General features: G+C 36.8%; 1 protein-coding gene and 1 long non-coding RNA gene across 7 annotated transcripts; both read right to left on the bottom strand.

Annotated features, from left to right (window-relative positions):
• Positions 1-1,469: 1,469 nt before the first annotated feature.
• Positions 1,470-2,319, bottom strand: LOC137937849 (uncharacterized). The gene is made up of 2 exons (XR_011109671.1): positions 2,034-2,319; positions 1,470-1,910 (listed from the first exon to the last, which is right to left on the bottom strand). It is a non-coding gene; the product is annotated as an uncharacterized lncRNA (long non-coding RNA).
• A 639-nt stretch (positions 2,320-2,958) lies between these two features.
• Positions 2,959-19,956, bottom strand: LOC137937732 (protein ALTERED SEED GERMINATION 2). Of its 6 annotated transcripts, none has more exons than XM_068782862.1 (20): positions 19,695-19,956; positions 17,035-17,103; positions 16,132-16,209; positions 12,887-13,021; positions 12,692-12,796; positions 12,309-12,437; positions 11,999-12,114; positions 11,775-11,892; positions 11,476-11,581; positions 11,075-11,229; positions 10,784-10,951; positions 10,573-10,683; positions 10,193-10,304; positions 9,710-10,056; positions 9,444-9,534; positions 9,130-9,225; positions 8,978-9,048; positions 8,776-8,903; positions 3,453-3,569; positions 2,959-3,265 (listed from the first exon to the last, which is right to left on the bottom strand). In XM_068782862.1, exons 1-19 carry the CDS (start codon positions 19,764-19,766, stop codon positions 3,488-3,490), a joined length of 2,289 nt encoding a protein of 762 aa, XP_068638963.1. In that variant the 5' UTR covers positions 19,767-19,956; the 3' UTR covers positions 2,959-3,265; positions 3,453-3,487. The 6 variants fall into 6 exon arrangements, with proteins under 6 accessions (XP_068638963.1, XP_068638964.1, XP_068638962.1 ...); XM_068782863.1 differs by having other exon boundaries at positions 3,456-3,569; XM_068782861.1 differs by having other exon boundaries at positions 2,959-3,569.
• Between the last annotated feature and the right edge of the window lie 837 nt (positions 19,957-20,793).

Genomic DNA, 20,793 nt, shown 5'->3' with positions numbered 1-20,793 from the left:
TACATACATAGTAATACATGGAACATAATACTCGTCATTAGAGGACCTATCGCCATGATTCATGTATTTATTACTTAAATTCAGATTATCGACGGGTTTAAGATTATATTAGAAGTTTGGACCAAGTGGGAGAATGTTAACCGTTTTTATGAGAAACGGTTTTCTCATTAATCGTGGTATCAAACTTCTGGCAATTGCAACTTCCGGCAGTTGCAACTCCCTCGGTAATACAAAACCATGAATAACCTTGATGGGAGGTTGGCTTCATTTAGATTTTCGGTCCCCTGTCTCTTCACTCAAGCTCCATCAGTTGAGCCATCGCCGTGAGTGCTCAGAGATCGGAAGCGCCGAACAGAAAACAGAGAGAAGGAATTTGAAGCGTATGGAAGGAGGTATGATTTTGTTTCCGTTTAAATTATACGATGAATTTCATGTTGTTATTAGAAATTCATGTTTAAGGCTTACATTCCATTTATGGATACTCAACAAAAACCCTGAAAACCTTCAAACTGATCAAGATTGTCCCATCTTGATCCTCGTAGTTCTAACTGCTATATTACCTTTTAAAAAGGTCTTCTTTTCGAAAAGAGAGAGAAATACCTTGAATGGCCACTGATATTCAAAACTAGACAGGAACGGAGTTAGATTTTTTACTATGTTGCGAGTTTTTGCAGAAATGGATCGTAAGGTAAACTCGAATTTTCAAGAACTTTTCTTAAACCCCTATTCTTGTGCAGGAGAAAATCCATTTTGGCTCCTCAACGAGCGAATTCGCGAAAATTCATCCAACTGAAGCAAGTTCACAATTCTGATTATTGATTTTATTAATAAAGAGGAAACCGCCACCACACGTCCAGATTTTGCACAGAAAGAAACATTTTAAAACAAACAGATTACGAAACTGAGTATCAAAAATAGATTTACATCCACCATCTAAAATCATTTTACTATTCATAAAGCCATTGATGATGACTGATCAACTAGAGGCTCGGATCAGAGGGCCCGCGTTCAAATGAACGACTAGCGTTTGTTGAAGTGATCAATCTCAAATTGAGAAGCTTACAAATATCGAGTATTTTATGGCGCGCGTTCATGGAGATTATCTTGATAGAATAAGTTGACTCTGAAATCCGACCACCCACTACAGGCTCTTCCCTTCGTCATTATCCGCCTCACGTCTTCTTTCTCGTATTTGGTTCATCTTCGTCTTCATCTTCTTTTGAGAGGAAACGCTCTTTCTTTATACCAGTACCACAATTAATCTCCAGTACTACTTAATAGCAATAAATATACGATATAATTATTGAACGGGATAGTAGTTACAGTGATGATGACCATGGAATCAAGCTCATCGACCAATCAAACTCCAGACGTGTCCCCCGGTATCGTTTAATTATCAAAGCAACAGTGAATTGAGAGGATGAAGATAGAGCCGTCCCATCGAGTTAATTTGTTCCAGAGAAAAGAGCTGGAAGAAACGTAAAACATCGTTGACGAAGTCACGTATTTACACCTACATACTGTGAAAAGGCACCCCTTCTCCGACAAAAATAAAACATCAATCATATTAGCTCGAGACTTCTTCCAGCAGCTTGTACCTCCGGACCTTTCCTCTAAAAGCCTGTTTCGACTTTACGATGCTTGACATGTCTTCCGATCTCGTCCGCTGGACGGCGGACAGCTTAGACCTTTCCGGCGATCGCTGCTTCTTTATGGGATTACTTAAACTCAGAGGAAACTCACCCCTCAGAAGCTTGACACCTGCGACGACGCCACCTTTGTTACTATTAAGATTACTGTTACTCGGGGAAGGGATCGCAGTGTCTTTTACAGCTCTTCCTTCGTCCTCTTTGAGGCACCAGTTGCAATACCGATAAGAATCAGCTTTCGGGTAAAGATTGCTACAATACCTGAAAATAGAAGCACAAAGAGAGTTTCTCATCCTCCGAAATAGAAACCTAAAGTAGGAAGGAAAAATGAAAGAAAAAAAGGAAACCCAAAGGAGATATGGATAGAAATAGTGGAATTTCGACCTGTGTTGAGATCGGAAGAGGCAGTTTTTGCATCTGAAAAGCTCCTTTGAGAGGCCGTAATCGCCACACATACAGCACTCGAGAGTCGGTGGTTCGTCTCCTCTAGTCGAAGCAGCCATCCCTCATCGAAGAGAGCGAGAATACTGAGAGAAATTATTGGCAGCGAGAGAGAGAGAGAGAGAGAGAGAGAGAGAGAGAGTGTAAGAGGAGAGGGGGTAATGGGCACAGGATCGCCACACAGGGCGAGGAGGGGGACGGGAGTCGGGTTTCAGCGGATGGTCCGCACGTGAAAAGGCAAACGCGAGGGGGAGAGAGAGTGGACTGGTTTTTAATGACGCCATGGAGGGCAAATCCGCCAAACCATGAAACGGCAACGTGCTACCATGACTCGCGGCGCCGGCAGAGCTGAGGTGAGCCCACGCATCTCAACCTCCGGGGGAGATGCACGTGGGACCTTAAGTGATCTGAAAGTGGGGGGCTAGAGGGGAAGGGACGGTCCATCCACGACGTCGGAGCTTTCATGGGGACATGAACTCGACTGAGGGGAGAAAAACGAAATCTGTACGTTCAACTTTCACAGGTTCCGTACTTCAAAGCTTTTCTCTTTCGCCACCGACTTGTAACTTTTTCTTAGGAGATTTATGTTTTCGGGGAGCCACAATTTTTTAATGTCTGGCAGGAATCTGGGGGGGGTTCTTATTATCTTTATATCAGACCTCGTCTATTCCTCTCAACTTGAGCTTTTGCAGATCACTGTGTACAATGAATCAGGTTCTTTGCCTACTCCTTTTTGTTCGCTTAGCAAGAGGCAATGGAACCTGTTTTCTCTATGAAATCGCAATAGTTTATTGTATTTTTAGACATAGAAGATGAAAAAGAGGCGAAGTAGTGTTCCCAAGTTTTTTCAACTCATAACACAGGATAATGTAAACAAATCATAGGCTTTTGCATCGTCAAAGACAGACTCTATCGCAAGCATGCATCATCATAGATGGTTAATTATTAATTATCAAGGCATGCTCTGGAAGTAAATACACCTAAAATTTCTCCTCTTCAATGTCTTCATAGAAAAACGACTGGACAAATAAAAAGACACTCAAGAGAGCTCAATGGCATATCCCAGACCCCCCCCCCCTTTCTCTCCATTCAGGTTCAGATCCCTCACGAAAGTCCTTTCCTGTTCTGCTCTTAGCCTGAAAAGAATCTCCTCAACTTGGAACACTCAGGTAATCCTGATTTGAACAAGAATGCTTGCAATTTAGTAATTACTCACAAGCATACATATTTAAGAAATTCCAGAAGCTCTCCATCCAGAAATTAAAGATTGAACTCAACTATCAATTCTATAATCTTGAATGAAAAGCATCCATTAGAAAAGACATTAATATCATAGCATTATGAAATCAGAGCCCTGGATACCACGATTCTTGAAGCTTCCATGAGAAACAAACTGACTAGCTCTGGGCACACTCAAAAGGATGTAACGTTCCTTCAGCAAAGTCATGCATTCTAAAACGCTCCAATAGTTCAAAGGGCCTGTCGATTGCATATTGATATGGTAAGGTTAAAACCAAAGGAATGAATAGAAAACAAAGCGATGGAAATCATATGGGAGTAAAATAAGTGGAGCTGAATAATTGAAAGTGCAACCAAGATTTTCAGCGCCATCCAACCCTTTTTCTCTTATTTGAAAATGATTGAGGAAATATATCCTTTTACACTGTTAAGAATGCAATTTTGAAGTCCTTTCCATCTACATCTAGATCATATTCAGTCATCTCATATTTCACGCCAAGTTCACACACAGTAGGGTTAGACCATCTCAAATAGCTTTCCTATTTTCTCATCCATAGTCACTTCTAAACTTTTGTCTATGCATTATCATCTTTGAATACTTATTGTGAAAATTATGCTTTTCAGCTGCTCATCAGTATGCCACTTAAAACATCACTTTCAAAAAACTATTCTGTCGAATTTTGCCTTCCCTTTGGTATGCACTTATTGCATAAATCTCCCAAGCCTGCTCCTACTTTTAACCATCTTTCACTTTATTTTATTACTCCTTTCTCTTAAATCTAATCTTCCTTGTCATTTGTAAACGCCAGGAGATGAAAGGACATCAATTTCTTTGTGCCATCCTGAAATCACTTGGGTTTAACTCAGCTTCCGTTTACCCTGTATTCATACTTAAAATCTTGTAACTAAAGTTGCAGATTATACCCTTTATTTCAGATATATTGTAAGGTGTAAGGTGAAACTCTTGCCTTCTGAAGCTGACCTTCCATTTCCAATTTTAGATCCAAGTCATCATTGGATTTATAAGAAAGAAGGTTGGTGTGCTTGTGCCAAATACGAAACAATATGGAGACAAGCCAATGCCCCATTGTCTTGTGGAAGTAGCAGATGTTTGGAATAGTACTTCAGGAAGGGGGAGGAAGTTCTATGCAACTTAGCAAGGATTTCATTTCATAAATTGTAACTGTCACAAAACAGATTTTTTTAATTTTTAAATTTTTAATTTTTTAATTTTTAATTTTTTAATTTTTAATTTTTAATTTTTTTTCAGACTTGAAACCAATACCTCATACCAGAAACACCCGCCTGTGGCCATTGAGCAAAACGCCCAATCCATGCAGCAGTGTTTGTTATCAGCACCTTTTTCATGAGACTGCCAAAAAGGCAACATTGAGCACTTATCACTAAATTTGCTGCTGAACTAAAATAGATCTTCATTATCCATTCCATTTTTCAGATGTTCGAAGATGCTGTGTGGGCCTTAATTCATGAAAGATCCAAACTTAATTCAACTAGATGATTTTAAGGACCATGAAAATAGTAGAAATATAGATCAGTACAAGAATTATTGTTCAACTTAAAATCTTAGTCTATTTATAATTAGTTCTGTTCACTTTCTTAGTTGATAAAAGTCAGACAACTCGCTTTCTTTTCTCCCGTTCTCCTCTTTCAATTTTATTTCTTAACATAGTCAGAACTTAGGTTCTGCACTCTGGTTTAGTTTCCCTACCAATTCCAGTCAGAGATGAAGACAAAAAAAGGGAAAAAAACAAAGAAGAATTAGAAGAACCATTCTAGCTGTAGTCCCTTGATCAGTCTTTCACCCTCGATCGTCAAATCTGTTCTCTTTTTTAGTGTGAGAAGAACGCTCAATTTCTCTACCTTTTACTGCTATCTTGTTTCTTCCTCTTTTTTGCTTTCACCTTTTCTTTTCTGATCAAGTGCCATCCACCAAAGAAGTTTAAGTCAGCCAAGTTACAGCTTTTAAATTTAATTACAGTTTAGACCTATGGGCTTATCTTTTGACCCTCGTTTCATTTATATAATTTCTTGGTCCTAACAATAAATAATATTTACTCTCTAATCGATATTTTCTTCAATTATTGTGGCCTAGTTCCAATAACCTGTCTTTATTATTTAAATTCTCTTTAGAGAATTTATAGCTTGATCTCTAATTTGATCTCTTTTTAATAACAATATTTACATCTTTTAATTTTTAGTTTTAATTACTCTCAACACCAGCAGACAGGATGAGTGGGGGACAGGAGCTTTTCTTCCCTTCCCTGCGTCCATTCCGTTCAGGAAAGAGCCCCACTGTTCATCCTCTCAGCCACTGTGGAGAGCTGAGATGAGAGCAGGGCAGGGTCCCTTCCCCTACCTGCTCACCCCCTCTCCCAAGCATGGGAGTAGGTAAGTAGTAGCCCACATTATGGGCCCTTCTGGCACCATTCTTTGAATTTTTTTTATTTCTTTTTAGGAAGGGCATACTAATCCTTTTGTATAGAAAAAAAAGAGAAAGAGTTGGTTCTGTGTTTTTCAGAATAAGAATAATTCAATGAATGAGAAATTCATTAAAGAGTGGGGGAAAATAAAAGAGGACCTAATAAGGTCGAGAACAAGAGATAGGCACAAATTTCAGCCTCCGAGGAATCACGTAAGACATAAGAAGCATAATAAACCCTAATGATATTACCCAAATGGTCTCAAATGCCTCTCCCCCCCCCCCCCCTCTTCTCTCTCTCTCTCTCTCTCTCTCTGTTCTCTAGAAATATCAAGATTACATTTAAAGACAGGGGAGGCTCAAAGCTGAGACAACTTGAGGCTTGGCTTGGTTTTTAACCAAGCTCGAGCATGGCCTAGTGTTATGGTCCTGGGTTAATAAGTACCTATGCCTTCCGCTCCTAACAGGCCGGTCTTTTGGGTAGTATTGGCTAGGTGTTTAATATTTGGTATCAAAGCGGGCTCCCACGTCACGAGTTCGAGTCCCGGGGCGCGCAAGGCTGAATTAAAATTACTGGTAGGTCATAGAGGCTAGGTCGCGTCTAGGTATTATTGCAGTTGGGCCAGTGTCGTTGCACCGCCGTGGTCGTCGGCTCATGAAGGTGGGGTGTGATGTTATGGTCCTGGGTTAATAAGTACTTATGCCTTCCGCTCCTAACAGGCTGGTCTTTTGGGTAGTATTGGCTAAGTGCTTAACACCTAGCTTGGCTTGACAGCTTGCAAGCTAGCTCAAAGTTAATTTTTCAACAAAAATACCATAACTTGGATAAAGCAAAGACTTAAAATCAGTTGCCCTAATTTCTCTCCTCACTTGTTCGATGTTGCCAGTTCCAGGTTTGTCTGGTTCGTATCACTTTGGCTCTCCAGTTCCTTCTTCTCTTCTTCCTCTTCGGTTTTTCTTCTCCTTTTCATCTTCTCACAGGAAAAGGGCTCTACTGCCCTCCTGGTACAGAGAGGGGGAGGGTAACTCTCCCTAATTTTGTGAATCTTTCTGCCTACTGTCACAGTCCAAGTCCTCCACTATCGGTCAAATTATTGTTCCCTCAATTTTCCTAAGTTCAGTTAAACTATTATGTAGCCTGATTATTTCTTTCTACTGCAATGTTCCTGCTAAAATAGCACCAGTCCAGCTCTTCATTTTTTTCCTTTCTGTTCTGTGATCAATCAGTCTCCCATTAAGCTATTTGATTTCCAGCTAGAACTCTGATTTTGACTTCCGATCTGCAAATACCCACCCCCATTACCATCAAGCCACTGAAGTTTTACTTGATCCGAATTCGAGCTCATGTATACGCTCAAGTTCGAGGTCAAGCTTGAGCTCAAACTCAGGTGGTTATAATTCAAGCCAAGCTCGAACCTAAGATACTTCATACTTAGTTCAGCTCGTTGCCACCCCTATATAGAGCTTCCATCAAAATTTAGTTGGAACCAAACTTAATTTAAGGAGACTTTTTCTTTATCTTAGGGTTTCTAAAACCCTTTCTTAGACAATTATAGATTTGTCGAGCCTGTGGTTATGGATTGAAAGAAGATGCTCTTTCTGGTGAAATCAAACCTTATGTGCTGCTTTAGAAAACTTCATTATTTTTATTCTGAATTCAAAACCACTCTTGTTTCATTTAACAAAAAAAAAAAAAAAAACACTCTTGTTTCGTTTAAACTTTTTTATTACTCTAAAATGTTTGAATTTTATCTTTGGAAGTAAACCTCCCCTCTTTGTTCCTAGATTTGATCAAATGCTTTCAGTTTCTTAGTTTGATCTCTTTTAGTACATGGTTTCTAGGGGTGATTGTTTCGCAACTTCAACAAGATATTAGCTGGACAAAATCACTCTTATATTTCCAGTCCAATTTCTAATAACAAAAAAATTTAGTACTACTGCTACTTGAATTATATATTCTATATATTAAGTTGATTTCATATTTCTACTTTTCTATTTTACCCACCCTGCTTCCTGATTTTCTTTTATACTATGAGCTACCCTCAATTCAAGGCTTAGCCAGTTTGCCTTTTCATTGCAATTCTTTAGTTTACGCTCATTGAATCTTCTAACCTGCCATAGGCTATATCAATTCAAATAATTCTTCTCGAATCAGAATTGCTGCTTAAGGGGAGATAGAAGGAGAAGCTAAACATCAAAGCAACAAATATGAAGGTCAAACAAATAAGTGCAAAAGCTAAATATCAAGCACCAATTTGAAGACTAATTGTCATTTCTACACATTTTTCTTACACCAACTTCCAAACATCATTATAAAAGGTTCCTAAAGTGCTTTACTCAATTCTATTTGTTTCAAGCTGGGACTTCATGCGGTTTAGTGTACAGCTTGAGGAGCGGTGTTAGATATATAGATAAAACAGTGTGTTCAAGAATTCCTGTCCAATTAAAAGTCTTAGTCTATGTTGAAGACCATGTGCCCAAAAGGAAATGATGTAATAACGAGTTAAAATTCCAGCACTAACAAATATGTGTTGAAGAACAGGTATGAGAGAGTATTACATAACTATCACACCAAGAAGTCTCATAAAGCCAGAATTAATATGGTGGAGTCTTACAAGAGTTTCACAGGAAGAAGTCTCACACAAGAGTGCTTGTGTAAAGGTGTTTTAGTTATGTTAATATTCTATTTATTGTTCAGTTGTTCAATTGTTTTAGGGTTTATCCTTTAGTGTTTGACTTCGGCTGTAACTAGGACAAGGGTCGTTTAATTGTAATTTGGTTCTACTTCTTTCCTCTATTATAAGTAGAGGCTCATTGTACTCAATATAAGAGGGTAGTTTAAGACTTTCTCATACCTATTCTTCAACATTCTAATTATAGAAAATAGTTTCGTTTTCATTTTAACTCTCAACATTCTCCATTCTCTTTCTCTTATCTTTTTTAATTTCTAAACAAAAAGGAAAAGAAATCACCCACAAAGAAAAAGAATTTGTTTGAAGGACATACAAGACATGTTCACGGTTTCTCAACAATTTGCGTTGGTTGGTTTCCATCGCACTCAACACATCTGCAGTCTCTGGGCCCGCCGTTCCTCCAGTTACTATTGATGGCACTTCCGATTGAGGAGACCATATCTACAAACAGAATTACCAGAAACTTTTTAAATCTATGCCCAAGGTTTATCTTCATTATCTAAAGCAGATCATACCTTGATTGTGTTATCAATTCCACTGGTAGCGATGGTGCAATCAAAAGGATGGCACTGAACACAGTTGACAACTGGAAAAGTACAAACCCTTTTAATCATGAGAGCAAAATAATTGGGGAGATTACTGAAATCAGAAACAAAAATCAGCATACCAGCTTCATCTCCAGCAAGCATTTTCACTAGCCTTCCAGTTTTCTTCTCCCATATAAACCATCTCCCATCATCACTTCCACTGGCAATATACTCTCCTGAAGTGTGGAATGAGATTTTAAAATTAATAAACTCATATTCTATATAAAGATAAGATTATTCTAGAAGCCCCTCCAATACTTGTCCTCAAAGAAAAGAAAAACACCAATATTCGATAGAATTGTTGTTAGTACACCAATGACACTTAACCTTCTTTTTTTCCTTTGCATTATATACAAAGCATCAAAAGAGAACAAGAGTAATTAGTGGAACTAACCATTTTGGCCCAGAAAACTGGCCTGTTTAATGTCTGTCCCAACATTGCAGTGGCCCACATATCTTTGTTTCATATCAATCACAACTTCTGGCTGCAATAAAATGACCATGATAAACATAAATAAGGTATGCAGAGAATTGAAAATCCATGCATACTCAAATTGTAATTGCAAAATCTCTGAGAAAACTAGCAGGAAGACCAATGTGTTTGCGAGACAGAGATCTCATGATGTGAAAGAAATGTTAAGACCTTGTCAGAAAGTTTACCTCATAAGTTAAATTTTCGTTTTGAGATGAAGATGAAGGTGACTCGCATGACCCATTCGGTGAATGTTTTTCTCTGGCAGAATCAGCTTTACGGTGAAATCTCAAATTCAAACTTCCACGAAGGATACCAGATTCAATATCGCGTCCCTCATCACCTGAAATGGATGTTTCAAAATCCACTTCCATCTCCTCTTCAATGTCTGAATCCTCCCTTTCAGATCGAGGACAATCCTGCGATGCATCAGAATTTGCTTCTTGTCGGTAATTTACATCACTCGATGATCTTGATTTACCCTTCCTTGATTCACTTTTTGACAATCCATTATTATTATTTTCTGCAGCTTCAACTGGAGAAAGTTAACCAATCAGAGAAAAGATCTTCAAAGGGAATATCCAGTTAAAAGAATTACAAAAAACAGAAAAATCCTACTTAGTCAAAAACACTAGAGTAATTAGAGTTTCAAATCAAATGCAGTCACTAACCTGAAGCTAGATGCTGTTTTATATTCTCTACCATTTCAGACACCTGGTAGTTGGATGGAGCAAAATGATGTGCAACCATCGCATACTCTAGAGCTTCTTTATGTTTTCCTAACTACAAAGTGTACGAAAGAGGCCAAATTACCACAGTAATGAAAGAAAAGGGAACGAAATAACTGTAACAGAGTAATGACATCTTGCCCTTCTTGGGAAACAAATGAACACTACACTGCACAATATGCGTGTAATATCTTATGTTACAGTCTGCTACCTCACATTATATACCGATACCAGATACACAGGGTCAGCTTAGAGACAAGGACAAGGTGGTATATCTGAATTACTAAGCAAGTCACAAAGTAGGAAGACAACAGAAAATAAACCTCTAAAAGGGCTTCTGCCATGCAGAAATATGCTCTGTAAGATGAAGGATGAATCCTTTGAGCTTTCTTGCAGTCTCTAATAGCCATATGAACATCATTTTTCCATTTCCTCTGAAAGAGCAAATAATATTGAGTACATTTAGACCAACAAATAATTCTCAGAGGACATTAACAGTACGGAATTTGTGAGCGAATCAAGATATCCAAAAACCTTGAGAAATAGTGCTGAACGAGTACATAAGCAACCATACTCAAGTGCAGGTCCAATTTCTCGAATTCTGCCATCAAGTAATTCATTACATGCTTCAATTCCATTAAAATAATCTGACCGTTCTAAACATTTTTCAGCAGCTTCTAGTAATTCCTGGCATTGGTGAAGCTGAAATTAGCACAAGTTAGTTGTACAAAATGTAAATTGTTCTCAGACACCACGAGTCAAGACAGACATATTAACTAGGAAAACCAAAAGATACTAGGGCCCATGGAAAATACAACAACTAACCCTGGTAGGATGGTTGCAGTTTCCAATGCTATCATTTGAACACTGAAAAGGTTTTGCTATCAGATCCTGGGCTGTTTCCATTTCACTAAGTGTAGGAGCTGAATTCACTTGCTGTGAAACATCTTCTACAGAGTATCTCAAGACATTTTTGCTGCCTGCAACACAAAAGAATAGTATACTTGAGCCCAGGTTACCATTTCTGAAAAGTGAAGAAAGATACTAAAAACCAGATAATTTTTTAACATTTAACGGCTAAGCAGAAATTTCATGTGCTTTTTTTTTTGTTCCATAGAACCTAATGCTACAGAATAATTTAATGTCCCAACTTTTTATTGAAACAATGTATCTCCAAATAAAAGACTTACTAAATTGTGTCATATACTTTAAAGTTAAGAAAATACCAAGATTTGCATCCATTAAGTAGACATGCTCCCCACTATAACTAACAAGCACCTCTTCTCCATTTGGACTAAAAGTAACATGAGTCAAGGGCAAAGTTGATCTGCCCTGAAATAAAAACAACAAAGCATTAAAAAGTAAGAGATATGGGCTACCACAAAAGATATTCAGTTTCTTCCAAAGAAGAAATGCCTAGATTTTGTCTTAAGGAGTTGCTGTTGCTATAATTATTATTGAAATTTCCTAGTTCTAAGCAAGAGGTATTTTCATTATGAAGTACTTAAGGAACTTTGCTTCAAACCCGATCTGACAGATGCATCGGACAGAAATAGTTAACACATGTAGGTGGCTTCATCCTCTTCTCAGAAGAGGTTAGTGGCGGCAGCATTCTTCTATCATATAAACGAGCAAAAGCATCACTGCAAAATTAAAGAAACAAAAACATTTAATTTAGAAAATTTTAAGAAACTAAAAAATATATTCAATTCATACTCAAGAAAGACATATTCAAACAAAGAAAATTACCTCCCACCAACAAGAAGCTGATGAGGCCGACTTGTACTGATGTCACAAGATTTTAAAGCAAGACACTGTTTTGGGGGATCAGCTAGAGATTTCTTTGCCCCTAATCGCAGATCAAGCTGTCGATTTTTTATTTTTTTTGACAAAGGAAAAAAAAAACAAAGTGGATGCTGTGAGAGAGAAATAAGTCATCCAAAACAAGGTCTGCAAAAGACAAGGAATCTGAGCAAAGCACATATAACAAGACATTTCCCCTGAAGATAAGAAATTCTGCAAACAAAAGGCAAGAGAAAGAAATTATAAAAAGACATACCAGAATATTACGACACTCTTGATGGGAAGACCCAGAGGGAGGACAAGAGGAACCCTCCCGAAAGTCATGCTGCCGCAGGGTGCCATCTTCACTTGCACTCCACACCACATTAGGATTCCCTACTTCAACCTGCATCAAACATGCATAGAATTACAGACACAAAAGTAAATACAAGTACAAAGAATAAGTGGAAAATATGGTTGAACAAACATAGCAGATGCATAAATGTCACTGGTTGTGTGATAGTGTGTGTGTGTGTGTGTGTGTGTGTGTGTGTGTGTGTGTGTGAGAGAGAGAGAGAGAGAGAGAGATTGAGTGAGAGAGAGGAGGGGGGAGATAGAGAGAATGGGAGTGTTTAGTGATACTACTGATATAAATCTTACAGCTAATTTCTTCACTCTTCTTGAGTGACAGCGAAACAAGGCCAGTGGTTCAAGTGTTTCTTCGGTACTTTGCCCATGTAAATAAGATAAATTGAACAAGCGAACCTGAAAAAAAATCAGTAATTGCAAGCCCACCAACTCAAAAAAATGTGACTTAAGTCAACTTAATAAACATTCAGCATAAAAGTAGATTACTTCTGCATCTCCAGCACCAGACACAACAAGCTCGTCAGAAGTCTCTGGAACAAATTTTGTGCAGAATATGTTTGCAGTATGACCACTATCAATACTATGCAACAGACTCTTGCTTGTATAACTCCAAATGTTAACCTAAACAAGGAAACAAGAAATCTAAGATAAAGTATAGGTAGATCCAAGATTAATGCTTTCCATCATCCAAGACACAGTGTTAGATCACGGGAGCAAGTTAGGAAATAGAAGTAGTCAAGCTCACCATAGGTAAGTTTAGGTTAAAAGTCACCAATCAACAAATCTTTTAAAAAAATAATTCCTCTCAATACGATAGCATGAGTGGGAGGGTCAAACTGGTGGACCTGGCAGATCACATGGTCTGGACAAGAATCACATTCTTCCCAGGCCTCCTTCTAACCTTTTAAATACTTTGTTTTTCCAATGAAGGATCGTATTTCAAAAGTGTCTAAGATTTAGTATTTAATATTCAAGAAATAAAAAACTAACAAAGAATCTAAAGAAAAAAATATAATTTTATATCTACAATAAGTGTGTTGAACCGAACAAATATAATTTGATCATGGAGAAACAAATCTATTTATCCACAGTCCATAACCATTAATGAAAGAAAAAAAATTACCAAAAAAATCCAAACAAAGACATACAATTTTATATCAATAATAATTCTTTAGTAGAAGCAAAATTTAAAGCAGAAAAACCAGAAACCTGCCTTCAAAGTTGAGTATATACAGATGACAGCAATTGCATGGCAGATCCCTCACAAATAGCAGGCTCTGACTAAGAAAACCTAGAAACCTGCTATCAAAGTTGTGCATATTTATGACATCAATATATGTCATAATAGATAGGAGTCTAGTAACTATCCTCCTCCCTCCTCTCTAGGTTAAGAGTTTATCTAGGACTTTTGGGTTAAGTAGAGTCATTGTCGTGAGGACAGGCATTGTAGTTGAAGACCAGTCAAAACGTTTTGATTTCCTCGTCTAAAGCAATTGCTGATCCATAGCCAAGATAACTACTGCTGCAATGTCTAGATTAAACCCAAATTTCCCAATCACAAAAATCTTTAAAGTATTGACAGTACTGTCAGTCACTTAAAATTCCAGGTTTAAAGACCAGGCACAAATTTCCACACCCAGACACTTCAGCACATCTTAACCCAGGTGTATCGTTCAACCAGCCAGCATTAAAGAATTCCCAAACCATTGCTCTCAACTTAAATACTAAATTTCTTTTCAAGGTTTTATTGTGACATACAGTGCTAACTAAATATTCTGACATGCAAAAAGCAGTCCATGCTTGAGAATATCATTTCTCTACAAACTTTCTAGATAGGCACTCTGTCACATATTTATCATTCTTCTATCCAAGATACACTTACTTCACTCTGCTTCATATCCAATTCATGTGAGCAATTCACATCTGCCAATATGAAAATCTATGCTGAAGAAGAATGTGTAAAACATGGTTACTAGAAGAGCAACTGAAATGGGAATGGAAGCGAGAAGACAGTGAAAAAACAGTTATAGGAAACTCACAAAATTAAGTAACCATTTAGAAAAGTTAATGAAAGATTAAAAATTAAAAAAAGAAACCATTTAGAAACCCATAATAAATTAAAAAACTGAATAAGAAACATTCTTATAAATACAATAATATACTATACATATTATTTAAAATGATAATGAAGGTTAAATTCATAAAAAATGTAGTCGTTTAAAAGTGAAAACAATTAACTAGTTATAATAAAAAAATTGTCACATACCCTTCCCCATGGTGAGATTTGAACCCAGGAACTTCACACTAGAAACCTTCATGTGACTATTGAGCCAAATGCCCAAGTCACCGGTTATAATAATTCTTACTCAGTTAATCAATTTATTTGAACCAAATAATTTAAAATTTTCATTGCTAACCTTTGATTTTGAAGAAACAAATGAAAATTTATGACTTTTACTAAATTCAATTTAATTTACAGAATTTTATTTGAAGTTTCTAAAAATGTTATAACCAGTTCTAAAACACTGACTCGGTTTTCCAAAAAAATTTCCATTTTGTTTCTGAAACTAGTTCCAGGAAACAAGTACTCCACCTCTTTTAGAAAGTTTCATATAATTATGTGACTGAGCAAGGCAATTTAGATTCAAGAAATAATAATATTAAAAGATTCTTTAGGAGTGTCGGTAATCTAGATTCAAGCAAACAATTTAAAATATCATCTACACTCAAATGTCATATATAAAACTTGAAGGACAGAAAGTTGGAGGAAAAACAACTAAAAATACCATCTATACTCAAATTTGATAGATAAAACTTGAAGGACAGAAAGTAGGATTTCTCCAGATAACAAGAAAAATAGCAAATAGAGGGCAAAAAAAAATGATAACTTCATCCTACAGTGACCAAAACAAGGATTTGATTCCAAAGGACGTTCCCTTCTTACATATGAGGTCTTTTTATATTCACATAAACTCATCAGTACAAGAAACTTCTTTGCAGCCACATTTTAGGAAATAAACCCTAGCTAGTAGTTACTAAATTTTTTAAGTTGGGTCCAAGGCCCATTCCAAAATGACTAACCAACTTAGGAAACTTTTTCCCAGCTAATAAACTCAAGATCTTTGTACTCACTAATCCATGTGGGACTATTCCTTAACAAAATCAATTTCTAATTTTTTGCTCTGAAATATTTAAAACAGGAAACAACTTCTGAGTTGCAGGATTTCCCACTTTTAGACTTTAAGTGCACAGAAACCAAGACTCCAAGCTAAAAAAGGAAATTTCAACGGGCAAAAGGCTTTCTATTTGAAACTTTTAAATAGAACAGCAAGTTGCTATTTTAATTAAACTTCAACTACAGCCAGTTGCCACTACTTTATACTTTTCTATGTGAACTTGTTAAAATAGGAAATTGCAACTCACAGACTTTTCCAGAAAGTACTTTCCTTTATAGATTCTGGATTCACAACTTGTTCACAAGTACTTTTGAGCTAATTCTTCAACATGATAATGTACTGCATTACCCTTTTTGAAATAATCTTAGTTTAGACCAGTAATGCTGTAAGAGAAAACTAAAAAGTACAATAGATATGCATGTCTGCTTTAGTACTTATTCAGGAAGCCAGTTCATGTTGACCAAGAAGAAGACCAAGCATTAGAAGAACAAGTATGTCCAACTGTCAAGAACAGATCAGTAGTTTAGAAAAACAGTTAAGTTCAAAGTATCATACTTGCGTGTCATCTGATCCAGATATTAAGAGTGATCCTTTTGAATTCCATGCTATTGCATTCACACAACCTTGATGACCCTGTCAAAGCAAGAACAACATGAACTTAATACCAAGTCTTTGCGCAAACTAGAATACTGATATTATGAAGCAGAGAAGCTTAACATATATGATTAAACAAACAAATGATACTAAGATAGGTTTTCCCACAATTTCCATAGGAATAGTGAATCTGGAACCTGAGATCAGTGCCTTGGATTTATCATTATGCAGCTTACCAGTTAATGACACCACCATTAGACAAACTAAACAGAAATTCAAAGATAAAAATATCAGCAGTCACAATTTTTTTATGCAAGAGAGAAAACTAATATGTGCAACCAATGTGGAGTTCAATGAATGGGTCGAAGAAGAAAACTAACATGAAAACAAGTTTATTTTGATGAAGAACTTATTATCTAAACTGATTTTTTTTCGTGGTTTTCTTCAACAGTCGATGGGAATTTTAAACAAGAATGGATTCCACGAGCTAGAAAAGCTTCCCAAGATCAAACAGGTACAAAGGGAAAGAAAATGACACACACGAAGCGCTGGTGAGCCACTACACCCTCGGCAAGGGTGTCAACCATAAAGTTAGCTGATGTAGGAGTGTGAGCCAAGAGATAGGAACCCCTCTGCAAGTTTTGAATTTCCACAAGAAAGTACTCAATTCTTCTAGATGGTGATGCACAACTCTTCATCCAAATGGTTATGATCAATGAGTCTTTTTTTTAACCAAGATCGATGAGTCTATTGGTCTCGCAAGATGGAGATATACATATAAATTACTACTGACAGTGGAAGTACATCAAGAACTGAAAGAATATCCCAAAAATATGAGAAAACCGGTCACCATGGATTACAAACCTCAAGTTCCTTTTCAAGAGAAAGCCTCTTTATCAATGATGAATGCATTTGCAACCTGTGATTGGTGTCCTACAAAGACAAGAAAAAACATTCTTCAATATTGGTCAAGGTCAAAGCACAAAAATAAATATGCAGTTTCTTGCGAACATGTTTCTTTAATTAAATAATTCGCTTTACAAATCAAATGTTTCCAGAATGATTAGTTATTTGAGCAGTACAGAAATTTATATACCAATAGCAAGTGTGCAATGCTTAAGAATGGAAGAATACTACAGGGAGGCAACAACAACAACAACATAAATCATATATCGTAATGAAAATTTAGTGCCAGACAGAGGCCATCTGATGCAAAAAAACTCTTTGAATGGTAAATTTCTATCGATGAGACCCAGAAAAAGATGCAAACTGAGGTAAGAGACTTAAAATTAAAACAAACAACTACCAAGAAATAGAAAATAACATGTGCCTAACAACGGGATGTTGTCGGTTGGCAAGCTTTTTGCTTGGGGAATTAGCAATAGGAGATCCCGTGCTGTGGGCCTAAGAAACGAAGAGTGAACCAGCTATAACTGAAGCCTCGTGATAGTAAGCACCAGCACAAAGTTGAATAAACATGAGATATGGAAGCTCTGGCAGCTTTTCAGCCAAGTGAATAACAACGTCATCATTCTTATCGTTCTCTGTAAGCAGCAGTCATACAAGTATGAGCCAAATAGCAAGTAACCAATCAAGACAAGGCCCTTGAGATTATGTGTTTTCACAAGTCTCCTGGAAATTGATTCAACAGAAAATTGAAATTTTGGTGGGAGGAATTTTATTGAGAAGTTCTCAATCTTTTTACCTTTTCCAGTTTGGAAAAATCATTGATAATAATGCCCACAACACATGCATGAACTTGGGGTGTATTTTCGGTGTATTTCTTATTACTGCTCAGAAAACATAAATATGTACCACTCCAACATCAACCTCCTTCCTATATTTCTAAGGTAGAAATGTTTTTTAAAAAACTAGAAAAAGCATCTCTTCTGCCTCAAAGGCATAAATGTAGTTTGTTGTAGCACTAATTTGTCACCCAAAGAAAAAATAAGTAATAGCCATTTTCTGAAATTTAGTACAGATTTTGTATGAGAAATATTTATGCAATTTAATGAATGCCATCAGAAGTCCCTACAAGCTAGTGATGCAGCAATCACTTTCACAAAGTGATCAGTGGTAACCAGGTAAACATGCATCAGCTAAAGTACATACACCAGTAACGATACCAAAATGAAGACCAAATAGGCAAAAAAAAATTAATAACTAAAAGCATCAATCAGAAACACACTGAGTGAAATCTAAGGTGAGCTGTGATCTCCCCCAACTTAGTATCAATCTTGTGAGGTAGATGACTAATGCTAGAAGATCAGAAAGCATTGGCCTAATGATCACTAAGAAAAAACACACAGACACATACACATATATAGCTTCTCACCCCACCATCTACAAGGAAAGGGTTTTCTATGAGTTAGAATTTCAAAAGGAACTCATATAGGCTGGATGATAAGGGTCAACTTCATATTAAATCTCACATTTATCAACTCAACCCCACAATTAAATCCAACCAAACAGAAGTCTGTCTGATTTAGCAAAACAGATGTTTTGAAGCAGAAAATTTTATGGATCAAAACTGAGACACAGAAAAGTAAAAAACAATCGTCCTACTGCAGCATATTGTTCAGGCCAATGAAGTTCAAAAACCACATTTTCCACAGAAACTGTGTTGTTAAGTCCACTTCTTTCTACTTCCAACTGTGCAATTCACTGTGTCAAACTGACAATAAGATAAGCTGAAAAGGCATCCAGTTATCAGCTCTTCTTTTGGGTATTTTCCTTCACATAGGTGGAGAGTCTAGGTGAAGTCTATTTCCAGTATGTAAGTTGTTTCTGATCCAACCCATCAGTTTCATGTGTCATCATTTGGAGATCACATAAAGAGGAAATCTGGAGCAATCATTCTTTCAACTCGATCAGCTCCATAACAGCTGTTCATGGCAAACTGATTGTTCCAGAGCTACTTGGCACGTTTTCACCAAGTTCCACAAAGCTGGACTTCTGCTTGCCTCCATAGGTCCTCTAGGCATTGTCGAATACAGGTAAGAGCCCTTTCCACATGGACCACCAACTACGATATATCAGAGTGTACATTGAGAGCAGCTAACAAGTCCTTTTTGGAGAAAGAGTAGACAACGGAAACCAATAAACAGTTAAAGTCGACTACGCACAACAACACCCTATTTATCTGTATACCTAATAAACCTGTTAATACTGAGTTATTCTCAACAGTTGCTTCATATTCTTTAATTGCTTTCTTTCGCAAATAAAAAGTAATCAACATTGTTGGAAGCAGAAAAATCCAAAGTAAGTACGCATAGTTCATACACAAGGAAGAGCGATACTACGATTGCCAAAGCAAATTTTACCGAGCTCCATACGTTTTCCAGAAAATTCTTTCCACTGACAAGGATGAGGAATCCAAGAGACTTCACCCAGTTCGAATGTAAATTCCTAAGTCAGCAAATTACAAGCAAAAGCCTCCAGAACGAAGAACAAGATCATAGTACGAAGAGAATAATACGGAGATTAATCAAACCCCAGATTATAGAAACGAAAACAGAAGCAACCTGGCGAACGTCTATGTATCTGTTTTCGATCAAATTGTTGATGTTACCGTCGGAGAAATTCCACGACGCCATTTCGCAATTCAGCGGCGAACAACACCAAAACGAAACCAGAAAAAAGATATGGAGAAAACCTAAGACGTCGTCATTTATGTCGGCAATGATCGTAAGCGTTTTTATCCACTGCTGGCAGAGCTGAGATTAAATAGATAAAAGAGGGAACTCCAGGGGAACAGAGTCCTCGTGTTCTCTGTTGTTTATGCCACCTTTCTTTTTTCCATAGTTTAAGGCTGCTAATTCATCCGTCTCCTTCTACAAATTGCGGACTTGAGAATTCCGGCAGGGAAAAACTAAAAAGCATGTTACGGGCCCATAACGATTCTGCTCACGTGGCACTCATTTGGCTGCTCGAGTGAAAGCTATCTGGATAATCCCAACCGTTCCTTTTGCTGGCCCCAGGACGTGGAGGCCTGAAATTTTAAACTTGTTATTTTTTAATTTTTAAGAATTATATATTTTTATTGTTTTTAATTTTTTCATTTATTTATCCTTTACCGTTTATACATTTGTTAACCAAATAAATAACCATAATACTTTAACATGGAAAAAAATGTAAAAAAATAGATACGCAACCAAGTAACAAAAATATGAAAAAATGGAAAACAACATCCGAGTAGACTATTACATAGCTTGAACGAGCACATTATGGAGAAAAAAAATGTCTATAAAAAACTAGGATTCTAGGAGAAAAAGAAACTCAATTCACGTCAATGCAAAGAAAGGTAATAGGAGAGAAAATAGGAAAAGGATTTTGGTAAAACAGATCTTTGGTATTTCTAATATCAATATCTCGTAAGATATAACTCATAATAATAAAAAAAAGGTTAGTTGTTAAAGAAACTAGACTCAAATAGCTTTAATCTAATACCAATTCGACATAAACAATATTCGTTCTTGAACTTGTTATGACCGATTAATTTGCTTCATTTTGTGACATGACCCTTGTCGACTTCAATGAGAATACCTCCTTAAATATAGATCAGATTGACATAAAAGTTAATCATTTTGAGTCAATTCATAGGACCCGCTCTGATACTATGTT

Source organism: Aristolochia californica, unplaced genomic scaffold (assembly GCF_029961685.1).
Source record: "Aristolochia californica isolate CCGP_79_NKW_82.1479 unplaced genomic scaffold, dmAriCali1.0.hap1 SCAF_7, whole genome shotgun sequence".
In the NCBI taxonomy this organism is placed as follows: domain Eukaryota; kingdom Viridiplantae; phylum Streptophyta; class Magnoliopsida; order Piperales; family Aristolochiaceae; genus Aristolochia; species Aristolochia californica.
This window is presented reverse-complemented; position numbering and strand designations above follow the sequence as displayed.

What these genes read in the sequence shown, in the direction of transcription:
- LOC137937732 (XM_068782861.1), bottom strand. Translation starts at nt 19,766, where the DNA reads ATGGCGTCGTGGAATTTCTCCGACGGTAACATCAACAATTTGATCGAA. An exon ending in CTCTTGAAAAGGAACTTGAG is followed by an intron (nt 16,210 to 17,034) that starts GTTTGTAATCCA and finishes TTGCTTTGACAG; the next exon opens with GGTCATCAAGGTTGTGTGAA. An exon ending in GCTTGCTGGAGATGAAGCTG is followed by an intron (nt 9,049 to 9,129) that starts GTATGCTGATTT and finishes GTACTTTTCCAG; the next exon opens with TTGTCAACTGTGTTCAGTGC.